General features: G+C 52.1%; 3 protein-coding genes across 14 annotated transcripts; 2 read left to right on the top strand and 1 right to left on the bottom strand.

Annotated features, from left to right (window-relative positions):
* Nucleotides 1-398: 398 nt before the first annotated feature.
* On the top strand, nucleotides 399-11,132 carry PHKG2 (phosphorylase kinase catalytic subunit gamma 2). 6 transcript variants are annotated; one of them, XM_036308088.1, is made up of 11 exons: nucleotides 517-535; nucleotides 842-954; nucleotides 1,099-1,359; nucleotides 5,047-5,222; nucleotides 5,504-5,558; nucleotides 7,084-7,149; nucleotides 7,233-7,396; nucleotides 9,905-9,995; nucleotides 10,076-10,229; nucleotides 10,300-10,425; nucleotides 10,567-11,132. In XM_036308088.1, the coding sequence occupies exons 4-11, from the start codon at nucleotides 5,114-5,116 to the stop codon at nucleotides 10,858-10,860; spliced, it is 1,059 nt and encodes a 352-aa protein (XP_036163981.1). In that variant the 5' UTR covers nucleotides 517-535; nucleotides 842-954; nucleotides 1,099-1,359; nucleotides 5,047-5,113; the 3' UTR covers nucleotides 10,861-11,132. The 6 variants fall into 6 exon arrangements, with proteins under 6 accessions (XP_036163979.1, XP_036163985.1, XP_036163980.1 ...); XM_036308089.1 differs by having other exon boundaries at nucleotides 1,099-1,321; XM_036308086.1 differs by lacking the exon at nucleotides 1,099-1,359 and having other exon boundaries at nucleotides 399-535.
* A 71-nt stretch (nucleotides 11,133-11,203) lies between these two features.
* On the bottom strand, nucleotides 11,204-15,281 carry CCDC189 (coiled-coil domain containing 189). 3 transcript variants are annotated; one of them, XM_036308093.1, is made up of 9 exons: nucleotides 15,050-15,281; nucleotides 14,720-14,751; nucleotides 13,804-13,869; nucleotides 13,468-13,637; nucleotides 12,901-12,971; nucleotides 12,591-12,707; nucleotides 12,429-12,498; nucleotides 12,266-12,355; nucleotides 11,204-11,427 (listed from the first exon to the last, which is right to left on the bottom strand). In XM_036308093.1, the coding sequence occupies exons 1-9, from the start codon at nucleotides 15,248-15,250 to the stop codon at nucleotides 11,249-11,251; spliced, it is 996 nt and encodes a 331-aa protein (XP_036163986.1). In that variant the 5' UTR covers nucleotides 15,251-15,281; the 3' UTR covers nucleotides 11,204-11,248. The 3 variants fall into 3 exon arrangements, 2 of the variants coding, with proteins under 2 accessions (XP_036163986.1, XP_036163987.1); XR_004967390.1 differs by having other exon boundaries at nucleotides 11,375-11,427; nucleotides 12,429-12,707; nucleotides 12,860-12,971; XM_036308094.1 differs by lacking the exon at nucleotides 11,204-11,427 and having other exon boundaries at nucleotides 12,304-12,707; nucleotides 12,860-12,971.
* A 651-nt stretch (nucleotides 15,282-15,932) lies between these two features.
* RNF40 (ring finger protein 40) lies at nucleotides 15,933-27,588 on the top strand. 5 transcript variants are annotated; one of them, XR_004967389.1, is made up of 20 exons: nucleotides 15,933-16,093; nucleotides 16,417-16,584; nucleotides 16,711-16,852; nucleotides 17,630-17,836; nucleotides 18,352-18,473; nucleotides 18,597-18,743; nucleotides 18,846-18,920; nucleotides 19,689-19,808; nucleotides 19,896-20,075; nucleotides 20,266-20,401; nucleotides 21,309-21,430; nucleotides 21,519-21,946; nucleotides 22,026-22,143; nucleotides 22,265-22,414; nucleotides 22,604-22,816; nucleotides 22,896-23,021; nucleotides 24,085-24,264; nucleotides 24,351-24,452; nucleotides 26,562-27,016; nucleotides 27,250-27,588. XR_004967389.1 is itself a non-coding variant. In XM_036308082.1 (19 exons), the coding sequence occupies exons 1-19, from the start codon at nucleotides 15,965-15,967 to the stop codon at nucleotides 26,736-26,738; spliced, it is 3,042 nt and encodes a 1,013-aa protein (XP_036163975.1). In that variant the 5' UTR covers nucleotides 15,933-15,964; the 3' UTR covers nucleotides 26,739-27,588. The 5 variants fall into 5 exon arrangements, 4 of the variants coding, with proteins under 4 accessions (XP_036163975.1, XP_036163977.1, XP_036163976.1 ...); XM_036308082.1 differs by having other exon boundaries at nucleotides 26,562-27,588; XM_036308084.1 differs by lacking the exon at nucleotides 26,562-27,016.
* Nucleotides 27,589-27,791: the final 203 nt, after the last annotated feature.

Raw genomic sequence — 27,791 nt, forward strand, 5'->3', positions numbered from 1 at the left:
AAGGTGGGCAGTTTTCGCAGCTGGAGTCCCCCTCAAAGCAGGGCTGCCAATACCCTGGTAGAGCCGAATCCCGACAAGGATGCTGGGAGGAGACTGCGAGGGCCGTGCCCGCGTCCGGGAACCCAGGCGCAGCGAGGCTGGCATCCCAGCAACCCAGGACTTCTGCTTCCCAGTAAGCCGAGCTTCCCGGTCGCTTCCAGGCCTCCAACCACCCGGTCAACAAGTCCCGCCCTCCGCCGTCTCGGCAGGCGCCGGGCGCCGATTGGCTCTATTTGAAGCCGGGCGTCGCAGCCTTAGGTAACCGAGCGCCAACGCTCTCCGGCCCCCGGCCTCTCGGCCTCCTATTAGACAGCGGGTTTCCAATCGGAAGGGCTTTTGAACCTCAGTCCTCGGCAGGCGCCGGCTATTGGCGGGCAGGGCGGGGGCGGGGCCGGAGGTCGTGGCCGCCACGCCCCGGGCCCGGAAGGGGACTAGAGGCAGACCCGGTGGCAGCGCGGCCTCGCTGGGTCCCCGGCTCCTCTCCTCGCCGCCGCGGGTGAGTCTGCGCGAGACCCCGCGCCCCTCTCCGCGCTCGCCCAAGTGCGCCTGCGCGGCAACAGCCGCCGGCCCGGGTCCCCTTCCCCGCGTTCTCCGAGCCTCCCCCTCCCCCGCCCCCCTCCCTGCCGGCCTTCCCGCCCCTTCGGCCCTTTCGCTGGGGCTCCCCAGCCCCGCTCCTTCCCCAACCCCGTCCCCACTCCCCAAGATCCTGGCGCCCCAGCCGCAGGGACTGTGCCTCCGCGCGCCGCGATGTGTGTCCTCTCAGAGCCTGTGGGCCTCCCTGCCCTCCGTTTCCTCCTCACAGGCCCCCACCTCCGTCAGAATGACGCTGGACGTGGGACCCGAGGATGAGCTGCCCGACTGGGCCGCGGCCAAGGAGTTTTACCAGAAGTACGACCCTAAGGACGTCATCGGCAGGTGAGGCCGCGGCGGGGGCGCGGAGTCCGGGGTGGGTCCTGGCGGGACGGTGCTGAACGGGGTAGGTCAGTGCTCCGCTTGGTGGCGAGACTCGTATTCTGGGCCAACCCCGTTGTCCACTAACTCACGGATGTGTTCAAACAGTTGAATTACCTGCTGGGTGCCAGGCACAAAGCTAAACAGAAGGGGAAGGAGAGGTGCGTGTGCCCCGGCGGTGCTCCCAGCGAAAGAGACACAGGCACATTCAGAAAGTGTCGGCTGTGAAGAGTGCTGGGGTCAGAGCCACAGCTCCCGGAGGTGGGATCGGGCCCGGAGGACGGTGCGAGCTCAGCGTGCGGAGACGAGAAGGCCGTGTACAGTGTGCTGGGTGCGCTGTGCGAGGCGCCGGGCATACCGGACCCACAGGTTTCTGTTCTGGAAACTATAGTTGTAGAGACAGACAGACAATAAACGCAAAAACAGGATGAAGATCAACGTGCTGTGGAGACGGTAGTGATGGCACGAGGGTCATTAGTGAGCTGAGACTTGAAGGATGGGAATGGACAGGGCTTGAGTCAGGTGAGCTACACCCCAGGAGAGGGAACAGTGAGTGCCAAGGCTCATGGTGGGAAAGGGCCTCCGCCAGCGAAAGATAGAAGAGCATAGCGGCTAGAAGTAAACAAAGTAGGAAATCAAATTGGAGAAGTAAGTGGAGGTTGGGTTATGTAAGGTCTGAGGCCATACATAAGGAATTTAAATTTTAGCCTTAGCCGGTTTGGCTCAGTGTATAGGGCGTCATCCTGCGGACTGAAGGGTCCCAGGTTTAATTCCCGGCCAGGGCACATGCCTGGGTTGTGGGCTCGATACCCAGTAGGGGGCGTGCAGGAGGCAGCCCATCAATGATTCTCTCTCATTGATGTTTCTAACTCTCTATCCTTCCCCCTTCCTCTCTGAAATCAATAAAAATATATTTGTAAAAAAAAGGAATTTAAATTTTAGTGAAACTGGTCATTTCAAACAAGGTAGTAACCTGAACTGATTTACATTTCTGTGATTTGGGAGCTAGGAACTTACCCTTTCTACACCTCAATTGTGTGTGTGTGTGTGTTTAATAGATTTTTCTTGATTTCAGAGAGGAAGGGAGAGGGAGAGAGAGATAAATATTAATGATGAGAGAGAATCATTGATGGGCTGTTTTCTGCACACCCAACAGGGGATTGAGCCCGCAACCCAGGCGTGTGCCCTAACCAGAAATTGAGCCATGATTTCCTGGTTCATAGGTCATCGCTCAACCACTGAGCTATGCCAGCCATGCCATCTCAGTTTCTTAATTGTAAATTGGGAATAAAAATAAATCCTACTTTGTAGGTTGCTGTGAGGATGAAAAGAGTTAATATGATACTTTTAGAATACTTTCAGGCCCTTGGTAAGTGCTCAATACAGGTGTGTTAATTACAGTTTTAAAAGATCATTCTGGCTCTTGTGTAGAGAGTGGAAGAGGAGGGGGGCAGGAATGGAAGCATAGAGACCAGTTATGAAGCTGTTGATTCATTTAGGCTAGTGATGGTGGTAGGTTAAGACTGGAGTGGGGGTGATAAAGATGAAAAGAAATGGATAGTTTTAGGTGATGACTTGATACAGTTTCCTAAAGGATTGGATATGACCATGAGGGATAAGTAGAAGAAGATAGAAGAATAACCTCTAAGGTTTGGATTTGAGCACTTAAGTACCATTTATTGAAACAGAGAAGACAGGAGGATCAGATTATCGGGACAGGTGAGCAAGTCAAGAATTCCATTTTTTTTGCCCTCGCTGGTTTGGCTCAGTGGATAGAGCATCAGTCTGTGGACTGAAGGGTTCCAGGTTTGATTTTGGTCAAGGGCACATGCCCAGGTTGCGGGCTCGATCTCCAGTAGGGGGTGTGCAGGAAGCAGCTGATCAATGATTCTCTCTTATCATTGATATTTCTATCTCTCCCTCTGCCTTCCTCTCTAAAATCAATAAAATATATATATATTTTTTTTTTAAAAAAAAAAGAATACCATTTTGGAAATGTTGACTTTGAGATACACATCTGGAGCTGTCAAGTGGGTCTTTGAGTCTGGAACTAAAGGGAGAGGGGCTGGGCTAAAGCTATAAATTTGGGAGGCGTCAGTGTATAGATAGTAGTTGGCGAGAGAATATAGACAGAGAAGTGAAAGTGGCGTGGGCTTAGGCTCTGGGATGTATTATGGGTTAGAGAAGGAGGAGCCAGCAAGGGAGACCAAGGAGATGTCATCTGTGAGCTACAAAGAACCACAGGAAGAATGTGCTTCTGCAGGCTTGGCATGGTCCGCTGTGAAGTGCTGCTGAGGCCCTGCTGGTGTGCTCAGTGGTTGAGGATTGACCTGTGAACCAGGAGGTCACGGTTTGATTCCCAGATTCCCAGTCAGGGCACATGCCTGGGTTGCGGGCTCGATCCCCAGTGGGGCATGTGCAGGAGGCAGCCGATCAATAATTCTCATCATTGATGTTTCTATGTCCCTCTCCCTCTCCCTTCCTTTCTGAAATCATATATATATATTTATATTTATTTTTTTAAGAAATCAGGAATTCTGGAGAGAAATAATGAAGGCTCAGGACAGTGTAGCAGGAATCATTTACACATAGTTGGTATTAAAGCTCCTGGGACTGGAGGGAGGTCACCAGGAGAGAGTATTGGGAAAGAAGAGAGAGAGCTGAGATCCAGGTCCTGAGTAGCGAGGTTTCAGGACCAGGTAAGGGGGGATTCACAGAGGCTAGGAAGAACCTCAGGGTAGAATGGTGATTCCACTGCCATGGGGCACAGAAAGGCCAGTTTTGGAAAAGGCAGATCAGAGGGTAGTGTCGTATTCATCTCCTTCCAAGGTTACTGTGGTAGCATGACCCCTTGTCTCCTTTATTTTCCCTGCACACTCTCACTAAATTTTCCCAGAGTATCAGTTTCTTCATGTATAAAGGCCTGAAGCTTTAAAATAGTTGTACTAGGCCTCAAACTCAGATGCATTTAGTGGTTGAGCACAAAATAAAACTGTGAAGTGGCTAACAGGAAGACAGTAGGAAGTGGTAAGCATTGTGGCAGCTGGAGGATTCTTGTCCCATCTAAGATGTATGGATTCAGATTTGGAAAGAATATTGGACTGATCAAAACGTAATTCATATATGGACTGTTTAGCCAGAGGGTTAATAGTTTGCATCCTTTGATCGAACCAGAGATATGGGTGACAGGCATTCCAAGCCAAGGGAGTTTTGTAAGGTCAAGGAGGCTGTGAGAGCACAGCAGGAGGTTATGTGAAGGGCAGCCAGGGAACCAGCCTGTGAAATGTGGTGTGATCCTGGAAAGATTTGCACCTTAGCCTGAAGTATTTGTAAGGTCAGAGTGAGTTGGTGACGGAACCCAAGCGAGGAAATCTGTCTAGGACTTTCTCTTTACAATGCCAAAAGGGCTTTCCTGTCTCGACCTCAGTCTGTCTTTCAGCATCCCTTCAAGATAGTTTTGGCTACATTTCAGAGCTGGAGAAGCGGAAACCCAGAGACCTTATGTTAGTGGGTTCCTTAGAGATTAATTAGTGGCAAATTTGGGGCCTAAACCGATATCTTTAATTCTCAACTTTGGTCTTCTAGTCAATTTCCCAATATTTATTTAGAACCTCCTGTACTTGAGCTAATGTAGGGGAACTGTGGGGTTTGGATGGGGTAATCAGGAAGTGTGAGTAAAATTTGGAGGGCATTTTAGGTAATTTCTTCTCACTTTCTCCTTGTGAGGTTTCAGGGCAAGGGGCAGGTTCTGGGGCTCAGTGTAGAAGGGACTTGTCTAGGTTCACCCATTGAGGGCATGGCAGAGGCTGGGTTAGAAACCAGGGCCCGGGCCTGCCTTCCCTGTTAGCTTTGTGTTTCACCTTCCTGGGCACCTGCGTTGCTTGCTGAGGCCACTGTGAATCTATTGTAGGCCAGGACGAGCTTCTTGGGAGGTTGCCTTGTCCAGATGGGTCTTCAGAATCTGGTGCAGTATATATATGAGGGTGCCGAGGCTCTACTCTGCTTGGAAATGAGAGAGTAGGAGGCGCTGACCCCTGTGTTGTCTGACTCTGGCAGAGGAGTGAGCTCTGTGGTCCGCCGTTGTGTTCATCGAGCTACTGGCCATGAGTTTGCGGTGAAAATCATGGAGGTGACGGCTGAGCGACTGAGTCCTGAGCAGTTGGAGGAGGTGCGAGAAGCCACGCGGCGAGAGACACACATCCTTCGCCAGGTCGCTGGCCACCCCCATATCAGTGAGGCTGCATCCCCTGTTCCTGTTAGATTACAGCCACATCCTGCTGGTCCTGCCCAGAGCCCATTCCCCCAACACTGCCTCCGCCCCTCTGCTCCCTTCCTCCTGGCTCTGTTCCACCTCAGAGTGTGGCCAGCCTTTGGGTCCCTACTGCCTCCTTTGATTCTCCTTCCCAGTAACAGCCCGCTGTTGGCCCGCTGTTGCCTCAGGGTGGAAAGCCCCTTTAATATGCATCCGCTCCTTTCCATCTCTGTCTCTCTGCCTTTCTGCCTCTTTCCCCAGTCACTCTCATCGATTCCTACGAGTCTTCTAGCTTCATGTTCCTGGTGTTTGACCTGTGAGTATCTCCCTGCCCCAATCTGGAAGCCTCCTCACCTCCATGCACAGCCCCAGACTCACAGCACAGTGGGCCGAAGACCACCCTGCTCACACCTTCCTCTGTTCCAGCCAGGGCCTGCCTGGCAGTCCATGGCTCTGGCCTCTTTCCTTGGTGCCCTGATTGAGGCACGTTCTTCAAAGAGTAATAGTGGCCCTAACTGGTTTGGCACAGTGGATAGAGCGTCAGTCTACGGACTCAAGGGTCCCAGGTTCGATTCTGGTCAAGAGCATTTAACTTGGTTGCGGGCACATCCCCAGTAGGGAGTGTGCAGGAGGCACCTGATCGATGTTTCTCTCTCATCGATGTTTCTAACTCTCTATCCCTCTCCCTTCCTCTCTGTAAAAAATTTTAAAAAAAGAAAAAAGAGTAATAGTGACCAAAGACAAAGGGTCTTTATGACCCAAATCCCCAACTCTCTTAATCCCCCATGGTTATAAGGTTAGCAGGGAAGAAAGGACTGATTTGAGAGTGTCTGTCTAGGAACTGACCACTTATAAAATAGATATTTGCTCACCAGTCTCACATTGTTTAACACCCTATGCTGGTGTCTATCTCTGCTCATCAATTCTTTTTCTGGTCAATGTAAATCTGAATGTCACATGCTATACCATATAATGCAAACCAGTTGCAAAGGTTCTTCAAAAGAGAATGGTTTGAATATTAAATATTTAAGAGAGGCCTTGAAAATATTTTCATACAGAAATGACCCTCTGCAAAAGTGTGAGGGGAGGTTGGAAGTGTCCATTTTATTTACCCATTATGCAACTTTGCCCAACAGTAATACTCCCAAAGCAATACCTGATGTGTTTTTTATATTTCAATGATTGACACAAAGTTACAATTATAACCTCACTCTTTAAAGAGAAGACAAAATAAGCAAAAATCAAAGCCCTATACAACTTTTTTTCTATTAATTGAAATTTTGGTCGGTGCTATAAATAGAGACACTTTAAAAGGCCTTTTTGAGTACCAGATAACAAGGACCACCTGAAAATTATTGGCACAAGAAGGCACTCATTCTTGCTGAAATAGCCCCCTCAGGCACAATGAAGATATTTGAATTGCCAACCCACTGGGCCAAACTGTCCCTGGCATTCCTCTCACTCTTGGAGTGCTCTGTCTTGAGACCCTTTAGTTTGTCTACAGAGGAATTTCTCTCTCTTTTTAAAAGAACATATATTAGAGGGAGAGGAAGGAAGAGGGAGAGAGAGATTGAAACATCGATGAGAAAGAAACATCAATCGGCTGCCTCTTGCACGCCCCCCAATGGGGATTGAGCCTGCAACCCAGGCATGTGTTCTTTCTGGGAATTGAACTGACAACCTCTTGGTGCATGGGTCAGCACTCAACCACTGAGCAACACCGGCCAGGCCAGAGAAATCTCTCTCCTGGCCTGTCGTATAGTATTTTCTCTGAGCACTGGCTTATTTTCTCAGCCCTCACTGTGAGGTGCACCTCCCTCCCTCCCACTCCTGTCTCCTAGGATGCGGAAGGGAGAGCTGTTTGACTATCTCACAGAGAAGGTGGCCCTCTCAGAAAAGGAGACCAGGTACTGGCTGAGCCTGCAGCCCCTGGGGTGAGCAGGGCGTGGGGTGGGGCAGGGAGAAGCAGAGGAGACTGCCCCTCCCCCAGGTCCATCATGAGGTCTCTGCTGGAAGCAGTGAACTTTCTCCATGCCAACAACATTGTGCACCGAGATCTGAAGCCTGAGAATATTCTCCTAGATGACAATATGCAGATCCGACTTTCCGATTTTGGATTCTCCTGCCACTTGGAACCTGGCGAGAAGCTTCGAGGTGAGGGGACCTGGTGCCCTAAGAGGCTTGAGAGGGAAGGAGACCCAGACCTGAGTGCTTGGCTGGATCTGAGAACTGAGTCCCAGCTACCAAACAAAGGGGAGTCAGTAAACACTTGCCAAGTACCCTCTGGGTGCAAAGCCTTGTTTGCAGCTCAGAATGGGTTTCCTGACTTGGGGAGGATGGAGACAGGAAGGTGAGCAGATAAGTGGCGCACAGCAGGGCTAGGGGCCATGAGGGGAAACCAGGAGAAAGGAGCGCCTGACTTAGCAGGAGGCACCTACAGAGCAGGGGCTCCGAGCTGGGCTTTGGGGGGCTGGGCCTGTCCCAGGAGGAAAAGGGAGAAGGGCGTAGCAGGACTCAGCTGCACACACGGGGCCTAACAGTGTACGTCTTAGGTGCTGTGAGGAACCTGGGACTCTGGGACTCAGGTTCACCCAGTGTTAATACATTTGTTGTGACAAAATAATTCTGATGCAAATGGAAAACTAAACAAAGTTCAACTGCAAGACTCCTCAGAGCTTTTTTTTTTTTTTTTTTTTAATATTTTTTTGGTTTCAGAGAGGAAGGGAGAGGAAGAGAGAGAGAGAAATATCAATGATGAGAGGGAATCATCGATTGGCTGCCTCTTGCATGTTGAACTGAGCCCGCAACCTAGGCATGTGCCCCTGACTGGAATCGAACCTGGGACCCTTCAGTCCGCAGGCCAACGCTCTATCCACTGAGCCAAAACCGGTCAGGACCTCAGAGCTTTTAATATGCTACTTTCTCGCCCTCAATGGGCTCTGCACTGAATTTATTAATAGCTAACATTTACTGAGTGCTTAGTGTGAGCGAGGCTCCATGCTGAGTCTTTACGTGGCTTATTTCTCTAGATCCTCTCAACTTTTTTATTATTAAAATTTTTTAATGTTGAAATTATTGCAGGTGTCCTCCTTTCCCCCCCTCAACATAGCATTTGTGTGTCCATTTTATAGATGTGTTGTGACTTGCCCAAGTTCCTGTGGCTGGGATTTGAACTTGGGCAGTCTGACTCTAACTCATGCTCTTAATCTGTGGACTTACATATCTTACAGATGTTGTGCTTTATTTTCCTTTGTGCTTCCGAATATACTTTTCCCCATTCTGGAATCACCTTCACCATTGCCCACTCCACCCTCTCTCTTAGCTTTGGTACCAGGTTTCACTTGAATGTTCTAAGTTAAATTCCTTTCTTTTTAAAAAAAATATTTTTTTATTGATTTCAGAAAGGAAGGCAGAGGGGGAGAGAGAGAGAGAAACATCAATGATAAGAGAGAATCACTGATCGGCTGCCTTCTGCATGCCCCACATTAGGGATCGAGCCTGTAGCCAGGGCATGTGCCCTGACCGGGAATCGAACCGTGACCTCATGGTTCACAGGCTGATGCTAACCAATGAACAATGCTGGCCGGGCTAGATCCCTTTCTTTTTGTTCTTTTTTTAAAAAATATATTTTTATTCATTTCAGAGGGGAAGGAAAGGGGGAGATAGAAACATCAATGATGACAGAGCATCATTGCTCTGCTGCCTCCTGCACACCTCTTACTGGGGATCAAGCCTGCAACCCAGGCACGTGCCCTTGACCAGAATCAAACCTGGTACCCTTTGGTCCAAAGGCTGACGCTCTATACACTGAGCCAAACCAGCTAGGGCCTTTCCTTTTTGTTCTTTACTCCCTTCATGGCACCCATCTTACTCTATTATTTCTCATTTGCTTTTTAGTGGACGTGAAGTTTGGTAAGAGCACATCTGATTTACCACTGTGTCCACTGTGGTGCTAGGTACATGGCAGGCAATAAATACTTAGCTTAGGAATGAGTTTCCTGAGAGTCATGTTCAGTTTAGGCCTATTAAGCTCTCCTGGAAGTGTGCCATGGAATACAGTTTGGAAATTTCTAGGATGTTAGAATCGGGGCCTGAAGTGGTAGAAAGTAAAAGTAAGGGTTTGGATCAAGTCATGGAGGGCTCTGTGCTATAATAGACTTGATCTTGAGGCCATATTGGGAGCCAGGGAAGAGTTTTAAATAAGGGACTTACCCAGTATGTACTTGAAGAAATCCCATACCCCCACTCCTTCCCCTTGGTTTGAGTGGTGGTTCCACCAACCAGAGTAGAGATTATAGGAAGAGATTTGCGCAGAAAGGAATGCAGAGAAGTTTTGTTTTTTGTGTATGTTATGAATGTAAAAATGTGGTAACACTTTGTGTGAGGAATGAGTAGGTTTGGCCAGAGGGTTGGAGGCAAGTGATAGTTGGATAGGACCTTGAAGTAAATCTAAAAATCATGTTTCTCTTCATTTCTCCAAGGCCACCAGGAGCCTTGGTGGGTATTTGAGTTGTTCACCAGGGTCAGGATCTAGTACTGAGACTCAGCAGAGTCTGGCAGGAGCAGAATGAGGAACACTTGTTGAGGCTCCAGTAGAGAGTTGGTGTTAAGGGCCACGAGGGGGCTGGTGGCATCCCATCAACCTCAGCCCTCTCTCCCCAGAGTTGTGTGGGACCCCAGGATATCTAGCACCTGAGATCCTTAAATGCTCCATGGATGAAACCCACCCGGGCTACGGCAAGGAGGTCGACCTGTGAGTTTCTGGTATCCCGTCCTCTTCCTGTGTACATTTGCCCAGCACCTACTCCTGCCTGACTTTGGTCTTCTTCCCAGCTGGGCCTGTGGGGTCATCTTGTTCACACTCCTGGCTGGCTCACCACCATTCTGGCACCGGCGTCAGATCCTGATGTTGCGCATGATCATGGAAGGCCAGTACCAGTTTAACTCGCCCGAGTGGGATGACCGTTCAAACACTGTCAAAGACCTGGTGAGCTGGGACCCTGAGGGTGCAAGCGGGAGGCCCAAGAGCTCTCTCTCATGCTGTGGAGTTCCCCTAGATTTCAAGGCTGCTGCAAGTGGATCCTGAAGAGCGTTTGACAGCTGAGCAAGCTCTACAGCACCCCTTCTTTGAGCGTTGTGAAGGCAGCCAACCCTGGAACCTCACCCCCCGACAGCGGTTCCGGGTAAGCCTAACCGAAAGCGGTTCCGGGTAAGCCTAACGGACAGCGGTTCCGGGTAAGCCTAAGAGTGTCAAGTCTTGGCCTGTTCTTCTGTCCCCTGTGGCAGTGCTACACTGGAGCTCACACTCCCCTCCTTCTTCCCAGGTGGCAGTGTGGACAGTGTTGGCTGCTGGACGAGTGGCCTTAAGCATCCACCATGCACGTCCGCTGACCAAGAGTGCACTGTTGAGGGACCCCTATGCATTGCGGCCAGTGCGGCGCCTCATTGACAGCTGTGCCTTCCGGCTCTATGGGCACTGGGTGAAGAAGGGCGAGCAGCAGAACCGTGCAGCCCTCTTCCAGCACCGGCCGCCTGGGCCTTTTCCCATCGTGGGCCCTGAAGAGGAGGGGGACTCAGCTGCTATCACCGAGGATGAGGCCATGCTGGTGCTGGGCTAGCAACTGAGCCCTGGGGAATGCCAGAAAGCAGGACTTTCCATGAGGAGGATTTTTATCATTCCAGCCCCTTTTGGCTCTGGCCGTAGGCCCCAGCCCCACTGCTTGGCTAGGCCACCACTCATCGTACTATCAGAAAGTCCAGTCTATCCCCACTGGCCAGGGCTTTCCGATCAGAGCTGAGGTAGAAGGGAGCCACTCAAGAGTGCCATGCCTGGCCTTGTCAGTGCTACCTGTGCTGTGTATGCAATAAAATCTACACACCAGGCAGCCAATGCCCCATGTCTGGTGTCTGGCTTTGGCAGGAAAGCCCAGAAGTTGCTCAGGATGGGGGTGGGGGCACGAATGGGGCCACTCTGGCCGAGGCCTTTATTGGGGAAAACACGGGGAGTCACTTGGTCTTATTCTTGTTTTTGCCCGGAGGTAGTTGGAAGGGCCGCTCTAGTGTGGTCAGCTTGCTGTTGAGCCTTTCCTCGCTGGCCTTGAGCCGCTCATCCACCAGCTGCTGCAGCAGCTCCAGCTCCTTGTTCAGCTGGGTCTTGATGAAGGCTCGGAGGAGGGAGACCTGGCCTGGGCGGCAGGGAAGGAGAGATGCTGCTTGGGGCTGAAGGGTTGCCCCTAGCTGGGCAAGCAATTTGCAAGGTGTCCCTGGGGACTACATGGGTGGAAATGTTGCTTCAATTCAGAAAATGTTAGCCAGCCCTTCTGTGAGAGAAGTGGGCAGAATGGTTACTTCCAGCCAGACTTTCTGGATTGCTACTTAATAGCTTTGTGAACTTAGGCAGGTGAGTTAACCTCTCTATGCCTTAGGTTTCCTCCTATGTAAAATGTGGATAGTGATAGCACCTAGCATCTAGGATTGAGGGAGAATTAAATGGGTTAATATACATAAAATGTTTAAAATAGGGCTTGCCTGGCCCTGGCCTGTTTGGCTCAGTGGATAGAGCATTGGCCTGTGGACCCAAGGGTCCCCAGTTCGATTCCAGACAAGGGCATGTAGCTCGGTTGTAGGCTTCTCCCTGGCCCGAGCCCTGGTCAGGGCGCATGCAGGAAGCAACCAGTTGATGTGTTTCTCTTACATTGATGTTTCTCTCTGTCTTTCCCTCTCTCTAAAAATCAATAGAAAAAGTGTCCTCGGGTGAGGATTTAAAAAACAATAATAAAAAATAAAATAAAATAGGGCTTGCCTGGCACATAGTGTTATCAGTTATGTGCTGGCTATTATTGTCACCCGTTTTTCTGGAGCTCCTAGCAGCTGTGCTTTTATCTGTCATCTTGGACTCCTGCATGCTGAATCATTTGGAGAAAGGACACCATGACTAAAAGTCGGAAGTCCCGATGTGGTCTAAACCCTTCTTTTCACATTTGCCCCAAATCATTGAGAACCCAAACTCCTCCAGGTCCTCACTTGGCTCTTGCTGTGGCTCAGCCACCGTTTCTGGTTCCTCCTCCTGTAGGGTGACTGCCTGGTCCTCCACCTCCTCACTACCTTCTTTCTCTGCAAGCCAGAAGCAGGAAGAACCTTTAGCTCCAGCCCCAGCCCCAGCCCCAGCCCTGGCATTCTCCCTTACCTCTCTCATCCTCTGAACAGAGCTTGGGTGGCTGCAGCCCTAAATAAGTCAAAGACAGATCTAGCCGCACCTGGGAAGACAAAGAGGGCAGCTGAGAGGACGGCATCTGCACTGAGGGAAGTGGGGAGCTGAGGGGTGGTCTCATAGCCCAGGGCCCAATACCTGGGGAGTAAAGACGTATTTGTAGAGCTTGAAGTGGCGAAAGTAGGTGTTGACCACATAATCAGCCAGGGCCAGCAGCTGTTCCTCCTTAAAAAGGTTGATACTGAAAGGGGGCCGCTGTGGGGGTGATTGGGAATTAGAGGACTGACCACCTCCTGAAGCTCTGGCCTTTTCTCCTAGTGCCCAGCAGTCCAGGAGCAGGGAGAGCCCACTTGGCCTTCAGAGGAAGATGAGGGTAATAAGGGTGAGAACAGGCGATTGGGCTAGACCTTGTCTGGGGAGGAGCGAAGATCCCATCAGGGGAACTGACCCTGACTCCATGGCAAAAAAGAACACTGGTGAAGTAGCGGTAACATTCCTCCACATTGCCCAAGGGGGTTGCTGGGAGGGAAAACAAGATATTCCAGTGAGTCACCTCTGTGATAATCATTCATTTTACTCTCTTGTTAAACATTTTGAAGAAAACCAGTTCTGGGAATAAAAGGGAGAAAGCAAGAACTATTTTACTGAGCACTGTGCATATATTTATATATATTTCATATACAGGGTGTCCCAAAAAATATATACACTGTATAATTATTAATTCTAATGTCTTTTTTCAGATTTAACCCATTGGAATTAATAATTATTCAATGTGTATACATTTTTTGTGGCTCCCCCCCCCCCCGCCCCCCCCAATATAGCAGAACAGTCAGTATTCATAGATAAGGAAATGAAGGATTTCATCGGTGAAATAACTGTGGTAACACTGCTAGTAATGACAACAGGTTCCAGGTGGTGATCTCCCTATTTCTGCTTCCCATGGTTACTTGTGCCATCCAGCATCCTCTTTCCTGGGCTCAAACGCTCAAACCTTCTGGTCACTGCCACCTCTTACCAACACAGGCCTTGTGAAGATCTTGGAGCAGGGCACAAGCCGTTGATGTCTGCTCCATCGAGAAGCCCTGCTGGCGGCAGAAGATGAGTGCATGGGAGAAGAGATCCAGGGTGATGGCATCCTGAAGGCTCTGCTCAGGCCATCCCAGCCCCAGCAGGTTGGCCAGCACCCTTGAGAGGGGGAAGGACGGAGTGAGAGACAATGGAAGCCTCCCTTCACTACCCCACACTACTGTACAGCAGGCTTTGGAGCCAGGCATTTCTCATGCCTTCCCAGTACACCCTCAGCCTTTCCCATGCTCCTTCCTTTCCCTGCTTCTCCGCCCCCCCTCCATACTCCCTCATCTCCTCAGTGTTGGCCGTCTTCTCCAGCCTGTGCATGGAATGGATGTCCAGGTACTTCCTGCCATAGGAAAAGAGGAGAAATGGTGTTGGTGGCCATTATACATTAGTCTCAAGGCAGGACTAGAGCACTAGACTGGGAACCAGGAAACCTGAGTTTGAAGTTCGGCCTTTCCACTAACTTGCTGGTGACCTTAGGCAAGCCACTTCTCTCTCTGGGAATCATGTTTTCCATCTGTAAATAACTGAGATGGTCTAAATGAACTTGTGTGTGTGTTAATCCTCAGGATATTTCTTACACTGATTTTTAGAATGGGAGAGGGAGGGGTAGGGGAAAAAGAGAAAGAAACATTGATATGAGAGACATCTGTCAATTGGTTGCCTCCCGCTTGTGCCCCGACTGGGCCAGGGATCGAACCTGCAACCCAGGTACATGCCCTTGACCAGGAATGGAACTTGAGGTTTTAGTGCATGCTGGTGCTCTAACCATTGAACCACTGGCCATGGCCTAAATGAATTCTTATGATTATTTTCATTATAAAGCCTGCGGTTAGGAAACGAGTTCTTGTTTCTGCTCTGTCACTCCCTTATTGTATGACTTTGGGCAAGTACCCCTGTGGGCCTCAGTGTCCCCATTTGCACAATGCTCCATGACAGCTATGACATTCTATTTACATCCTCAGTCTTTGGCTCCCTTCTTCCCACACTTGCTCTTTGGACTATGGAGGCAGGAGAGCCATTTTCTAGTCATCTTGGGTAATCGCATCTCTGGACCTCCGTCTCCTCATCTGTAAAATGGGGATGTCCTACCTTTTTTTTCTGCCCTGGCTGTTTGACAGGACTGTTGGAGAAGTACTAAGGGAATCGTGCAAGAGCGAAATGTAACTTTTCCCAAGGCTCTTTACACTCACCACATGCAGATCCGGGGCTGGGGCAGAGGAGGCTGCGGAGAGAAAGCATATTGGACCAAAGTCCTTGTCCCTGGTCCATGGCAAACCTCCAGCGGACCTGAGAACTCGTTAACTTGCTTTCTTGTCTTAAGGACTGTGAACGAACAACGCGGGCGGGCTGGGCTTCAGCAGGCCCTAAGGCCTACTAATGAGCATAATAACAATCGGGGTCACACATTCCCTCTTCACCAAGGCAGCCCAGGAGACACCTTAAAATTAGTAAACATATCACGGGTGGCGCCCTGTCGGGAGCCCTTTTATAACATTGCTGAGCGGATTACTCGTCCTTACCGGGAACAAGTTGGCTGCAGGATCTTCCTCTTCCACCGCGACCACGGTGCCGAACTCGGACCGCACACCTGTTCCCATATGCGAGGCTAGTTCATCCGCTGAGCTAAGGTCCCTCTTGATTTCCCGCCGCAGTTCGGAGGGTTGTTCAGGGTCCGACTGCATTCTCAGGCTCTGGAATTGGCTGGACTTCCGATGGGTCATGTCGCCGCTCCTCCGTGTCACGGTCACCGCAGGCTCTACCTGCCTCTGTTCTGGGACAACCGGTTCTCCTCAGGCACTTCCTGGATCTGACCCTCTATCCACGCTTCAGCCAATCTACGCAGCCGAGAGGTCCGCTGCAGCCAATCCGCGGGGGGCGTCTCCACCCGGACCGTTGCTAAGGCGGCGCGGGGAAAAGAGTAATGTACTCGCCAATTAGAAGAGAATGCGCGTGCGTAATAAATTGCAAAATGCCCCACGTTTCTCCAAAGTTGCTAATAAGAGGCAGGCGAGGTCGTTAGGCTGGGCGTGGGACGTGGTGTCAGTTACCATAGGAACCGCCTACTGGCCAATCACTGAGAGAGAGAGGAGAAGTTCGGGAAGAAACCCGAGAGGAGGGACAAAGCGCGACCAATAGAAACAGGAAATGCAGTTCCACCATATCCGGCATTGCCTCTGGCGCCTGCGCTCTGTGCTGGGGAGCCCGGGTGACGTCTGGTGAATCCAAGATGGCGGCGCTCGGCTGATCCTGCAGCAGGTGAGGGGCCCGGGGCGGTGGGGCCGGGATGCAGCAGGTATGTGCGGGGCTGGGTTGGGGCTGCGGAGCACCGGTCGCGTCCATATCTAGGCTCTCCGTCTTCTGCAGGTGACGGAGGTGCCGCCGCCTCCCGCCTGAAGTTCCTGGGGAGACCCTGCACCGCTCCTGCCGCCGCGGCCATGTCTGGGCCCGGCAACAAACGCGCCGCCGGCGACGGGGGCTCGGGGCCCCCAGAGAAGTTGAGCCGCGAGGAGAAGACCACGACCACGCTTATAGAACCCATTCGTCTGGGAGGCATCTCTTCTACGGTTCGTTCCCGCCCTCAACTCTGTTCTCCGCCCAAATCGCCCGGAGCCTTATTCCCAGTTCCCCAAATTTAGCAGGATCCACTTTACAGAACACTCTGTTGAGAGAAACCGAGAGCAAGACGTCTGCTCTCCCTTCCAGATAGGAAAACAGGCTGCTAGAAGGGCTCGGGGGAGACAGAAGCGGCCCCTCCTCCACCAAGGCGCCCTGCGGGTGTCCGCGCCCCTGTAAATCCTGTTAGTGTGGGGCTCCCCCTCCCACCCATTGCGTGCTGTCCTCTGTCTGACTCTCCGATTGATGTCTTGGGCCCCGCTTTCCTTGGCAGGAGGAGATGGACCTGAAGGTTTTGCAGTTCAAGAATAAGAAGCTAGCGGAGCGGCTGGAGCAGCGACAGGCTTGTGAGGATGAGCTCCGGGAGCGCATCGAGAAGCTGGAGAAGCGGCAGGCCACCGACGACGCCACGCTCCTCATCGTCAACCGCTACTGGGCCCAGGTGGATGCCCCTCTGCCCTCCAGACTGGCCTTGATCCAGCTGCCATTCTCAGACTCCTGCTGGAAGCAGTGTTACCAGGGAAGCACCTGAGGAATTCATAACATTTTTGGTGCTTTCTCCCTTCAGCTGGATGAAACTGTGGAGACCCTTCTTCGACACCATGAGAACCAGGGGGAGCTGTCTTCAGGGACAGAGGCGCCTGGAACCCAGGAGGGGCCGACCCGTGATGAGACCCCTCTCACAGAGCCAGGGACGTCAGAACTGAGGGGTAGGGCCAGAGCCGAGGACCTGGGAAAGGTCCTGGAGAGGAAGGGACTTTGGATATTAGGCTCCTGGAGCCCCTACCTCCCCTCCCACACGGGCACATAAAATTGATTTCATGTTTGGGCAGCTAGTACATTGGATCAAAATACAGGCTTTGGAATCTGAGCGACTTGGTTCATAGTGCATTTTGTGTTTTGAGACTCATTTAGTTAAAAGTGTTAATATTGAGTGTTGACTGTGTGTCTGGCACTGATCTAGACTTGCAGGAGGCATAGATAAGCAAAAAGAAATACTACCTCTGCCATCAGAGAGGAAGTGATTGTAAATCATAAGTTAAAAGTGTATGGGCCCCTGAACAGGAATTAGTGTGTGTGCACTTGTGCGTGGTTTATTTTATTTATTGATTTTAGGGAGAGAGAGAACATCATAGATTTGTTGTTCCACTTTTTTATGCATTTGTTGGTTGATTCTTGTATGTGCTCTGACCAGGGATCAAACCCACAACCTGATGCTCTAACCAACCCAGTGACCCAACCAGGGCCTGGTGTGGGTTCTAATTTAGTTTGAGAAGGCTTCCCTGCAGAAATAATTGGGAGCATTGTGGCCTTGGGGGAATTACCTCTTGAATCTCTGTTGTTTTGATTTCAAGATGGGGATAACAATGCACTATAGGTGTCGTTGTGTTGACTCAGTGAGCCGAAGAGTGTTGAATGGCTCAGTCTGGGACTTGGTTCAGAGTCGTAACTGCTATTATCCTCATTAGTGTCTCCATCTCTCCTAGAGACCCTGCCTGTGCAGCTGCGGCCCCCACTCAGTGAGCCGGCCTTGGCTTTTGTGGTGGCCCTGGGTGCCAGCAGTAATGAGGAGGTGGAGCTGCAGCTACAGGGCCAAATGGAGTTCTCCAAGGCGGCCGTGTCCCGTGTCGTGGAGGCCTCAGACCGCCTGCAGCGCCAGGTGGAGGAACTCTGCCAGCGAGTATACAGCGGAGGTTAGTGCTTTGTGCCCCCGCCCCAGAGATCTCCATACCAATTTGCATCTTTATTCTATCCCTTTCTCAATGCCTCTGGCCCAGAGGCAGCCAGAGAATTTCCCAAGGAATAAATCAGTCATGTTCTCGGGGAAGGGTTAGGTTGTAGATGGGGGCTCCAACTTTGATTTCTGGAGTTGAACTCTAAAGACGTCAAGAAGAGGAGCTGTGGATTCTAGTGGGGCCCACCCCTTTCGGCGGGATATCTTTTGGAGCACTTTGCACAAGACAGAGCAGCAAGTGCCCAGGCTTTGTAGGCAGACGGGCTTCCCCAAGCTTAGTTCTGTCACTCCAGCCTTGGCATTCTGGGCAGGTGGCTCTCCTCTCTGAGCTGGTTTCCTCCTTTGTGCGGTGGAGGTAAAGACTCCTAGCTTTGTCATGGTGGATCACACTGGGCACAGAGCAGACCCCAGAATGAGTTAGCACTTTTCCCCATTGCCCTGAACTGGACTCTGACCCGAGCCCTGACTTCCCAGGGGATAGTGAGCACCCTGGTGAGGCGGCTCGGGCACGCACCCGGGAGCTGGGCCGTGAGAACCGGCGACTTCAGGACTTGGCCACCCAGCTACAGGAGAAGCACCACCGTATCTCATTGGAGGTGGGCGTTGCATTTTTGGGGGTGGGATTAGACCCAGGGCAGGGTCTAGGTTAGGTGGACACCCAAGGATCTTAGGGAACCAAGTCTCCTCATTTAAGCATCTGCCCTCTTCGTTGTTCTCAGTACTCTGAGCTCCAGGATAAAGTGACTTCAGCAGAGACCAAAGTGCTAGAAATGGAGACGACAGTAGAGGACCTGCAGTGGGACATTGAGAAGCTGCGCAAGCGTGAGCAAAAGCTCAATAAGCACCTGGCGGAGGCCTTGGAGCAGGTGGGGCTAGGGTGCTGGGTCAGATGTAGGGGCTGGGTACCTAGGGTCCTAGGTTCTCTCCTCACACTCATCTGTCTGTCTGTCTTTCTCTCCTCTCCACAGCTCAACTCTGGCTACTATGTGTCTGGGAGTTCCTCAGGCTTCCAGGGGGGCCAGATCACACTCAGCATGCAGAAGGTGAGCAGGTATCACTCTTCCCAGTCCCTACCATAATCTTTTCCCTACCCTTGACATTCCCCACAGAGTTATGGTGTCTGAGGCCCTTCCCTGTCACTCATGCTGCTCTGTGTTGTACTCATGCACAGACATGTTCAGTAGGTAATTGCTAAACACTAAGTGCTAGGCACTGTGCTGGGAGCAAGCATATTGGAGAACAAAATAGACAAAAACCAAAGCTTTCATGGAGCTTAAGTTCTAGTCGGGAGAACTGACAAGAAGTAAGGAAAATAGTACATCAGGTGGTTATAAGCACCACAAGGAGAAAATGTAGACAGTAGATAAATGGAAGTGTTGGAATTCTTAGTTGGAATTCTAAGATTGGAATTCTTAGTTGTGTGGCTGAAGAAGAGCCTTGCTGAGACAGTGCATTTAATCACTGTCATTCCTTGTCCTACCTGTGCTCTCACCTCTTGGCCGTTGCACACTTTCTTGGTGCTGTGGGGGATCACCATGCCCTATTCCCGTTCCTTCAGCTTACTCTTCAGGGCTTCCAGGAGCCTTCTCTCACGCCTTGTCAGTTACAGGCCTTGGTTCCCAGCATTCACCATGCAGTATTGAGTTTACTTCCACTTGCCTGGGAGCTCTTAGGAAAGTGCTCAGGTCTGGCTTGTCCCAGGGGCTTCAGAGTACATCATTGCTACACATAGGAGAGCGTGAGTGGGGCTTATGTGAAGGAAGCATGCCTCCTGGCCTGGCCCGGACTGCCACGCCTTTCCCATCCCACAGTTTGAGATGCTGAATGCGGAGTTAGAGGAAAACCAGGAATTGGCCAATAACCGCATGACAGAGCTGGAGAAGCTACAGGCCGAACTTCAGGGGGCTGTGCGGACCAATGAGCGCCTCAAGGTGGGCATTTGGGGCCGGGAGGGCCTAAGACTGCAAGGTGGGGGCAGAATCCTTTCACTGATCACTTTTGGGCATCCCTACCTTTAGGTGGCCCTACGTAGTCTTCCTGAAGAGGTGGTGCGGGAGACGGGGGAATATCGAATGCTGCAGGCCCAGTTCTCACTGCTTTACAATGAGTCTCTGCAAGTGAAGACCCAGCTGGATGAGGCCAGGGGGCTGCTGCTGGCCACCAAGAACTCCCACCTGAGACACATTGAACACATGGAGGTATGGCCCTAGAACGGGTGGGGGCCGTGGGTAAGTGCCAGACCCTGAGGGTTAAGGCTTTCCTGGGTTAAGTCCCTGTATGCCTCCCAGGGGCCCCTTGGGAATAAATTCTTAAGCCACTGAGGCCTAAGGCCGGGGGCTCGCCAGGGAGCAGAGGGATTGTGTGGGTGCTTAATGCCTCAACCCGCAGAGCGATGAGTTGGGGCTGCAGAAGAAGCTGCGCACAGAGGTCATCCAGCTGGAGGACACACTGGCCCAGGTACGCAAGGAGTACGAGATGCTGCGCATCGAGTTTGAACAGAACCTGGCGGCCAACGAGCAGGCGGGTATGTGGTGAGGACAGGGTGGAGGTGGGCCTTATCTGGGATTCCTGGGCCCTAGTGAGGGGCTGCTGCTCATCCAGATGCAAGAGCTTTAACCCTTCCTGTCACAGAGCCTCATCTCCCTGTGGAAAACAGGTACCACACCACCTGGCTCAAAGGCACAGTAAGATTTACCAACCAGCTGAGGTGGTTGATGGAGCAGGCATAGAACATGAGCTGCCAGCCCCACCTGTGGCTCTCTGGCCCTCAGGTGTCTCTCTCAGATAACTCATTTATTTTGGAAAGAGTTATTTAATATCACCTATGGCCAGGCTCTGTTCTAGGCTTTGGGATTAACCAGTGAACAAAGCACTGGAGCACTGTCATAATGGGGGAAGGCAGGAACAGAGAAGAAAATGTGGAATATGGATTTTAGATAATGACAAATATGCCAAGAAAATAAAGCATGGATTGAAGACAGGAAGTATTAGGAGAAAGGGTGTTGCAGTTTTGGATGGGGAGGCCTCAGAAATGTATTACTGAGAAGGTGATGTTTGTTTAAAAATCCAGAAGTAGATTAACTCACTTTTGTGAATTTACTGTTACCTGTTCTTTTGAAGGAAATTTGGAAGTATTTAAAAATGTACATGAGCAGAAATAACACAAAGACAGTGTGAAGTTACTTTTGGGTGAATTTTCTTCAAAGTAAAGTCTACATTACTTTGATGAGGTCATATTGTAAAGTCTGCATTACTTTGATGAGGTCATACTGTAAAGCCTGCATTACTTTGATGAGGTCATACTGTATAAGGCTTCAGTTTTCCTCCTCTTTATAATGGGAGTGATGGCTCTGGCTCCTCCTCTTCCCCCACTAAAGAGTTGGTCCCTAATCCAGGGGCCAGTCTGACATTAGTGCCTGACCCTCCCCTAGGGCCCATCAACCGTGAGATGCGCCATCTAATCAGCAGTCTTCAAAACCACAACCACCAGCTAAAGGGGGATGCCCAGCGATACAAGCGGAAGCTGCGGGAAGTGCAGGCTGAGATTGGCAAGGTGAGGAGAGTGCTGCCTGGGAGACACCTTGGCTGGACCCCAGTGAGTACCATCTCACTGCAGCCCTGTTCTCTCCTGTTCTTTGCAGCTCCGGGCCCAGGCCAGTGGCTCTACGCACTCTATCCCCAACCTGGGCCACTCAGAGGACTCTGGCCTCAGTGTCCCACCCGTAGGGAAAGAAGAGGGCGGTCCAGGCCCTGTTGGAGCCCATGAGACCAGAAAGGAGATAGCGTCAGTGCCTGTTGCCACCATGACTACCTCCTCAGCAAAGAAGGAGGAACTGGTCCCCTCTGAGGAAGATGCCCAGGCCTTAACCCCCGGGTCCCAGGGCCCCTCTTCCCGGGGCCGAGAACCTGAGGCCAGGCCCAAACGGGAGCTTCGGGAGCGGGAAGGGCCTGGCCTGGGACCCCAGTCTGTAGCCTCAGCACTTTCAAGAGCGGATCGGGAGAAGGCCAAGGTGGAGGAGGCCAAGAGGAAGGAGTCAGAACTCCTTAAAGGTCTCCGAGCAGAGCTCAAGTGAGGCCCTATTCCTGTCTTTTTCCCACCCCTGCCAAGTGGCCTCCAGCCCTGCTTACCACGTCCTGTGCCCCCCCAGGAAGGCCCAGGAGAGCCAGAAGGAGATGAAGCTGCTGCTGGACATGTACAAGTCGGCGCCCAAGGAGCAGAGGGATAAGGTGCAGCTCATGGCCGCTGAGCGCAAGGCCAAGGCCGAGGTGAGGTCAGGTAGGGCTTGTGGGGCATAGAGAGAGGCTACCCCATAGGGTTCTGACCAAAGCAGAGCCCTAGATCAGCAGGAACCATGACAAGAGAGCTCCCTCCTTCTGGCGGCTGTAGGTCGATGAGCTCCGGAGTCGTATCCGGGAATTGGAGGAGAGGGACCGACGGGAGAGCAAGAAGATTGCAGATGAAGACGCCCTGAGGCGCATCCGGCAGGCAGAGGAGCAGATAGAACACCTGCAGCGCAAGTTGGGTGCCACCAAGCAGGTGTGAGCCTCCTGTGGTTCTGCTTCTAAACGTCAGGGTTCCCTTTACCCGCTCCCTCCAACCCCCCAGTCATGGGTGCTTCTAGCAGATGGCCTGGTTCCACTCGGTTCTTTGCTCAGTCGTGTTCCTGGGGTTTCCCCATGGTCCTCCTGTCCATCTACCACGCTCCATCGGTCCTTGCCCACACAGGAGGAGGAGGCTCTGCTGTCGGAGATGGATGTGACAGGGCAGGCTTTTGAGGACATGCAGGAGCAAAATGGGCGGCTGCTACAGCAGCTGCGGGAAAAGGACGATGCCAACTTCAAGCTGATGTCGGAGCGGATCAAGGCCAACCAGATTCACAAGCTGCTGCGGGAGGAGAAGGATGAGCTGGGTGAGCAGGTTCTTGGCCTCAAGTCTCAGGTATGGTCACCCTGGGCTTGTAGGGTGGAGCTGGAGAGGCAGGGGCTTCCCAGCACTGAATCTCTACCCCTGTCCTCAGGTGGATGCCCAGCTGCTGACTGTGCAGAAGCTGGAGGAAAAGGAGCGGGCCTTGCAGGGCAGCCTTGGAGGTGTGGAGAAGGAGCTGACGCTGCGCAGCCAGGCCTTGGAGCTCAATAAGAGGAAGGTGAGGCCGGGCTGGGGAAGCAACGTAAGATGCTGGCTCCCAGCTGAAGAAGTCAGGCTCACGTCTCAGACTCTTACTGTGTTCCAGGCCCTGTGCTGAGGGCTCCCCACACTTGGTCAGATTTCAGTCTCATAATAATCCTATGATGGTTTTTCTTGTTATCCGTGAGGAAACTAAGGCTCAGGAGGTCAGCTGACTTGCTCAAGAAAGAGTAGAACTTGGATTCGGTGGGTCTCCTTGGCTCTAGGACCCGCATCCTGACCTGTAAAATGGGGGTGGTGGTTCCTGTCTCATAGTTGTATTAAAACTAAGAAATATCTAGTTCGTGGTAAAGGCTTAAGATGGATATTGATTTTCAGTTTCTTTCTCCACTGGGCTTTTTTCTCCTCCTGTTTCATTCATTCATTTAGGCCAGAGGTGGGGAAAATCAGTATAAGGCCTGCAAAATTATTTGGTCCTGCCCTGCCGAGGCAATTGTGGGCGGGACTCAAAATTCAATAAATCTAGGAGCTTTTTTCATAGCAACAAAATTTATAGTAAGTGAACGATATTAAGCGAATGATCTTATAAATTTCCAATGGCCTTGGTGAAAAACGTTCCCCACCCCTAATTTAGGCAGTGTACATGCCCTTGCTGTATATACTCGACCCCATGCTGAGTGCTGGGGAGACCATGGGAACAAGAGGGTCCTATCAGAAGAGGGAAATTCCAGTCTTTAGGGACAGATAGCCAGCCAGTAATCCCAGAGAGAAAATAGTGTTATCACAGATCATAGCAAGTCTTGTGAAGGATAACTAAGGTGGCTGTATAAAAAAATGTGAAGTGACATTTAAGTTGAGGGAGTTGCAGGAGAGACGTATGTATTGGAGTTGTGGCAGAGGGACAGCCCTGTGAAAGCTTGGAGTCGGGAGAGAGCGTTACGCAGCTGAGGGAAGTGTCCGGAAGGAGGAAGAATAGGAGGAGGTATGAGTCCAGAGGTCAGGAGGGACCAGCTCCAGTGAAGAAAATTGGACTTAATCCCAGGAGCAAGAATCACTGTGGACCATGGTGCCTGACTCCGTAGGCTCAGGAGAGTGGTGCCCTCCTTGTCTCCCTGCCTCAGGCTGTGGAAGCAGCCCAGCTGGCTGAGGACCTGAAGGTACAGCTGGAGCATGTGCAGACGCGGCTGCGAGAGGTTCAGCCCTGCTTGGCAGAGAGCCGGGCCGCTCGCGAGAAAGAGAGCTTCAACCTCAAGAGGGCTCAGGTGCGCGCACGGTGGGGACAAGGTCACGGGGGGCGGGGGTCAGGATGCCGACCCTTGTGCTTAGCCTAGCCCCTGTCCTGCTTCAGGAGGACATCTCACGACTGCGGCGCAAGCTGGAGAAGCAGAGGAAGGTGGAGGTTTATGCAGATGCTGATGAAATCCTCCAGGAGGAGATCAAGGAGTACAAGGTGGGGCTGTGGGGCTCAGTTGTGCCCCATCAACCTAGGAATCTTAAATGAGGGGCTGGTTGGAGCACTAGTGGGTAGTCTGGGGATCCCAGAAATAAGGTAGGATAGCAAAAAGTGGGCAGAACCGGTTATGGAGAATCAGACAACTGACCAAGAATTGTACACATACTGCAGGTCAGGCAGAGTGCCTGGCCAGGGGTGGGAGGGCTTGGAACTAGACCTAGTCTCAGAGCTCTTGAAATTGACAGTGTATTGGAGGAGGCAGCCAAGTAATTCTCCCCTCGGAGTGATCAGCAGTGTGGGAACCCCGGGGGAAGGGAGGCTCTTAAACCGCCCTGGGGGTCAGCAGGCTTCCTGGAAGGAATGCCATCCTAAAGAAACATGAAGGATGAGTCCGAGTTGGCTGTGAGGAATGGGGACAAGAGGATTCTGGCAAAGGGGAAGGCAGAGGAGAGGCCCCTAATTGAGAGAGGGGTGCTGGAGGACAGAGCCGGACCTTGTATTTGGAGGACAGAATGTGGGTTTTGTAGTGACCAGCCAGCCCGAGAACACTGGGCAGTGTCAACCTGAAACATTTGACACAGGATCAAACGTGCAGTAAACCAGGTTGGCCACATGGAGACATGCAAGGGTTTTAAACCAGAGCGTTGTGGTCTGATTTGCTGTCAGATTTGGGTTAAAGTAGGTAAAGACTAGAGGCAGGGGCGTTTGTTAAGCTATTGTAATCGTTGAGGCAAAACCTGATACTGAGAAACAAATAGAGGGGCTCAGGAGATACTTAAGAGGCAGAATTGCTTGGATTCAGTGATTGGAGGGAGACAAAAATACTGAACTCCTGGGTACCTGATGTGAGAAACTGGGTGACTGAAGAGGGGCATTTAGTGGGATTAGGCAGACTGAGCAGGAGTAGGGATTGGTGGACAGTGTTCAGAGACGTTGAGCACCAGGTGCCCGCGGGACATCTGGGAAGGCACTCAAAGCAAAGGCAGGTCTGGAGAACAGAGGTTTGGGGGTACCAGCTGAGGCAGAAAACAGAAGTGAGGGTCTGTGGCATGAGAAGGGACGGGTCATTCTCCTTAGGAACCTCAAAGCTTTAAAGATGGGCTGGAGAGAGAAGCCTGTGGATTGGGGTGAAGGAGAGTGATGATCATAGAGGGAGTTGATGGGGGAAGCACTTCAAGGAGGAGGTGGTGAGCTGAACCAGAGCGGCCAAGAGGGCGAATGAAGGGAGTGATGAGAGATGCCCTTGGATCTGGCAGTTTTGATGGGAATGGTTCTGGGACGGGTGGAGGTGGAGGCGAGGTCAGCTGACAGATGACCTGCACACTCGCTAACTGGAGTGAAGAGAGGGTGGAAGGTGGGTCGCAAACCTTTGAAACAGTTTGGCCTTAAAGGGTGAGAGGCAGCTGCAGGCAGCTGTGGTGGGTAAGGGAAGGATTTCTCAAGAGGAGACAGACTTTGGAGCCTGTCAGATGCTGATGTAGGGGTCTGAGAGCTAGGGAAGGTGGTGGCTGGGCTGGGATTTCAAGCCGAGCAGAGGAGGAATGTTTGTGAATGCTGAGTTGAGGGGATTCCTGTCTGGAGTCGGAGGAGAGACCTGGTGGCAGGTATCAGGATAGGAGCAGAGATTTGTGAAACTCCCAGGGACTCACAGCAGGATCTCTGGACCCAGTTGAGGGTGGAGACTGCATATTTCTAGTGGCTCTGCCATGCCCCCCTGTGACTAGAGTGCAGGTGAAGTAGACATTTGGCTTAAGCCAGGATTGGGGTTTTTCCAGAGAAGAACAGAGAAGAAAGAGATGAAGCCCAAGGGCAGAGAGGCCCAGGCTGAGCCTGTGGGCTGTTGGCCTTGAGAGGGAACATGTGACCACTGGCCATCACTGCCAGGTTAGAATCCAGACTGCTACTGTGTAGCTTTGAGACCAGCTTCTTCTCAGTCTCAGTTCCCTCGTGTGGAGTGCTCATGCACACCCTCAGGGCTATGGGAGAGCTGGATGCAGTTGGCTGTATAAGTGATAGCACAGCCAGAACCACCTCCTGCTGTTGGCTGGGGTTCTGGGCTCCGTCAGGACTGTTCCTGAGCTGATCGGCTACCTTTGCCTGCCCCAGGCACGGTTGACCTGCCCCTGCTGTAACACGCGCAAGAAGGACGCAGTGCTTACCAAGTGCTTCCACGTTTTCTGCTTCGAGTGCGTGCGGGGCCGCTATGAGGCCCGCCAGAGGAAGTGTCCCAAGTGCAACGCAGCCTTTGGTGCCCATGACTTCCACCGAGTCTACATCAGCTGAACCCGTAACTCAGGGGACTTTGGAACACCCATGGACCCTGGGGGCTGTGCCTCCAGCCCCTGCCCATCCAGTTGGTTTGGGGTCTCCAATGCATGCTAGTGGGAGTGGGATCAGCCAAGCTCAGTTCCACCTTTTCTCCAGTCAGAGCTGAGGCACCCACCATGCAGGAAAGATCTGCTGTGAGCACCCAGGTCCATCCCAGCCCTAAGGGGGCAATACCAAGGCTGTGACCCCCATGGAAGAGGAGACTCACTCACTGCCTGCTTACACACCCACAAGTGAGGACCAGGCTGGGCTGGGTTCCAGCCCCGTGCTCCCTGCCTTCCAGGCCCAGGCAGGGCTTCTCCTGTGGAGTCCCCTGGGCTCTTTGGTCCGGCTCTTGTGCGTGGGGGTGGGGGGGTGGGGGTGGGGGAGTAACAGTCCTCTTCCTCGGGAAGCTCTGTGGTTGCTGCAGTCACCTTGCCCTTATTTTGGGAGTGCTGAACCAAGATCACGTTTTTATTCTAATCAGGCCCCTCTGGATATCTTCTCCCAAGCCCTCTTACCCCACCTCACGCTTCCCAACCCGTCCCCAGCCCTGACTCTGCTTTCATCCTGGTGGCCTTAACTGCAGTGGAGGCAGAACTTCTGATCATTCCAGGTAGAAGAGCTTCATCTAGCCCTGTAACTGAGCCTGTACCACGATGCTTGCTGTGCTGCCTGCCCAAGCAAACTGGGCTGTGAGGGCAGCAGGCCTGGCCTGGAAGGTGGAGCTGCTGACAGGTGCAAGGGGCCACTCGGACTCGCAGCCCCTGCTCTAGAGATGTCTTGTAATATAGGCTGTATGTCATGAATAAACATCCAACCTCCAGCCTGTGGTCCGAGTAGCCAGGTTCCATGCCCTACACGATTTTAGCTGCTACCTGTCTTGCGGCTGCCCCGCCTGGCATGTCAACCTGGAGCTTCTGTACAGATGAGAGACCCTGCTCCTCTCCATCCCAACACGTAGTCACACTCAGACCTAACGGCTGCCAGAGGTTGCTGGCTGGGTTCGAGGGGGGAGCGTACCTGCAG

The sequence above is a fragment of the Myotis myotis genome, unplaced genomic scaffold, assembly GCF_014108235.1.
Source record: "Myotis myotis isolate mMyoMyo1 unplaced genomic scaffold, mMyoMyo1.p scaffold_m19_p_5, whole genome shotgun sequence".
NCBI classification, from domain to species: domain Eukaryota; kingdom Metazoa; phylum Chordata; class Mammalia; order Chiroptera; family Vespertilionidae; genus Myotis; species Myotis myotis.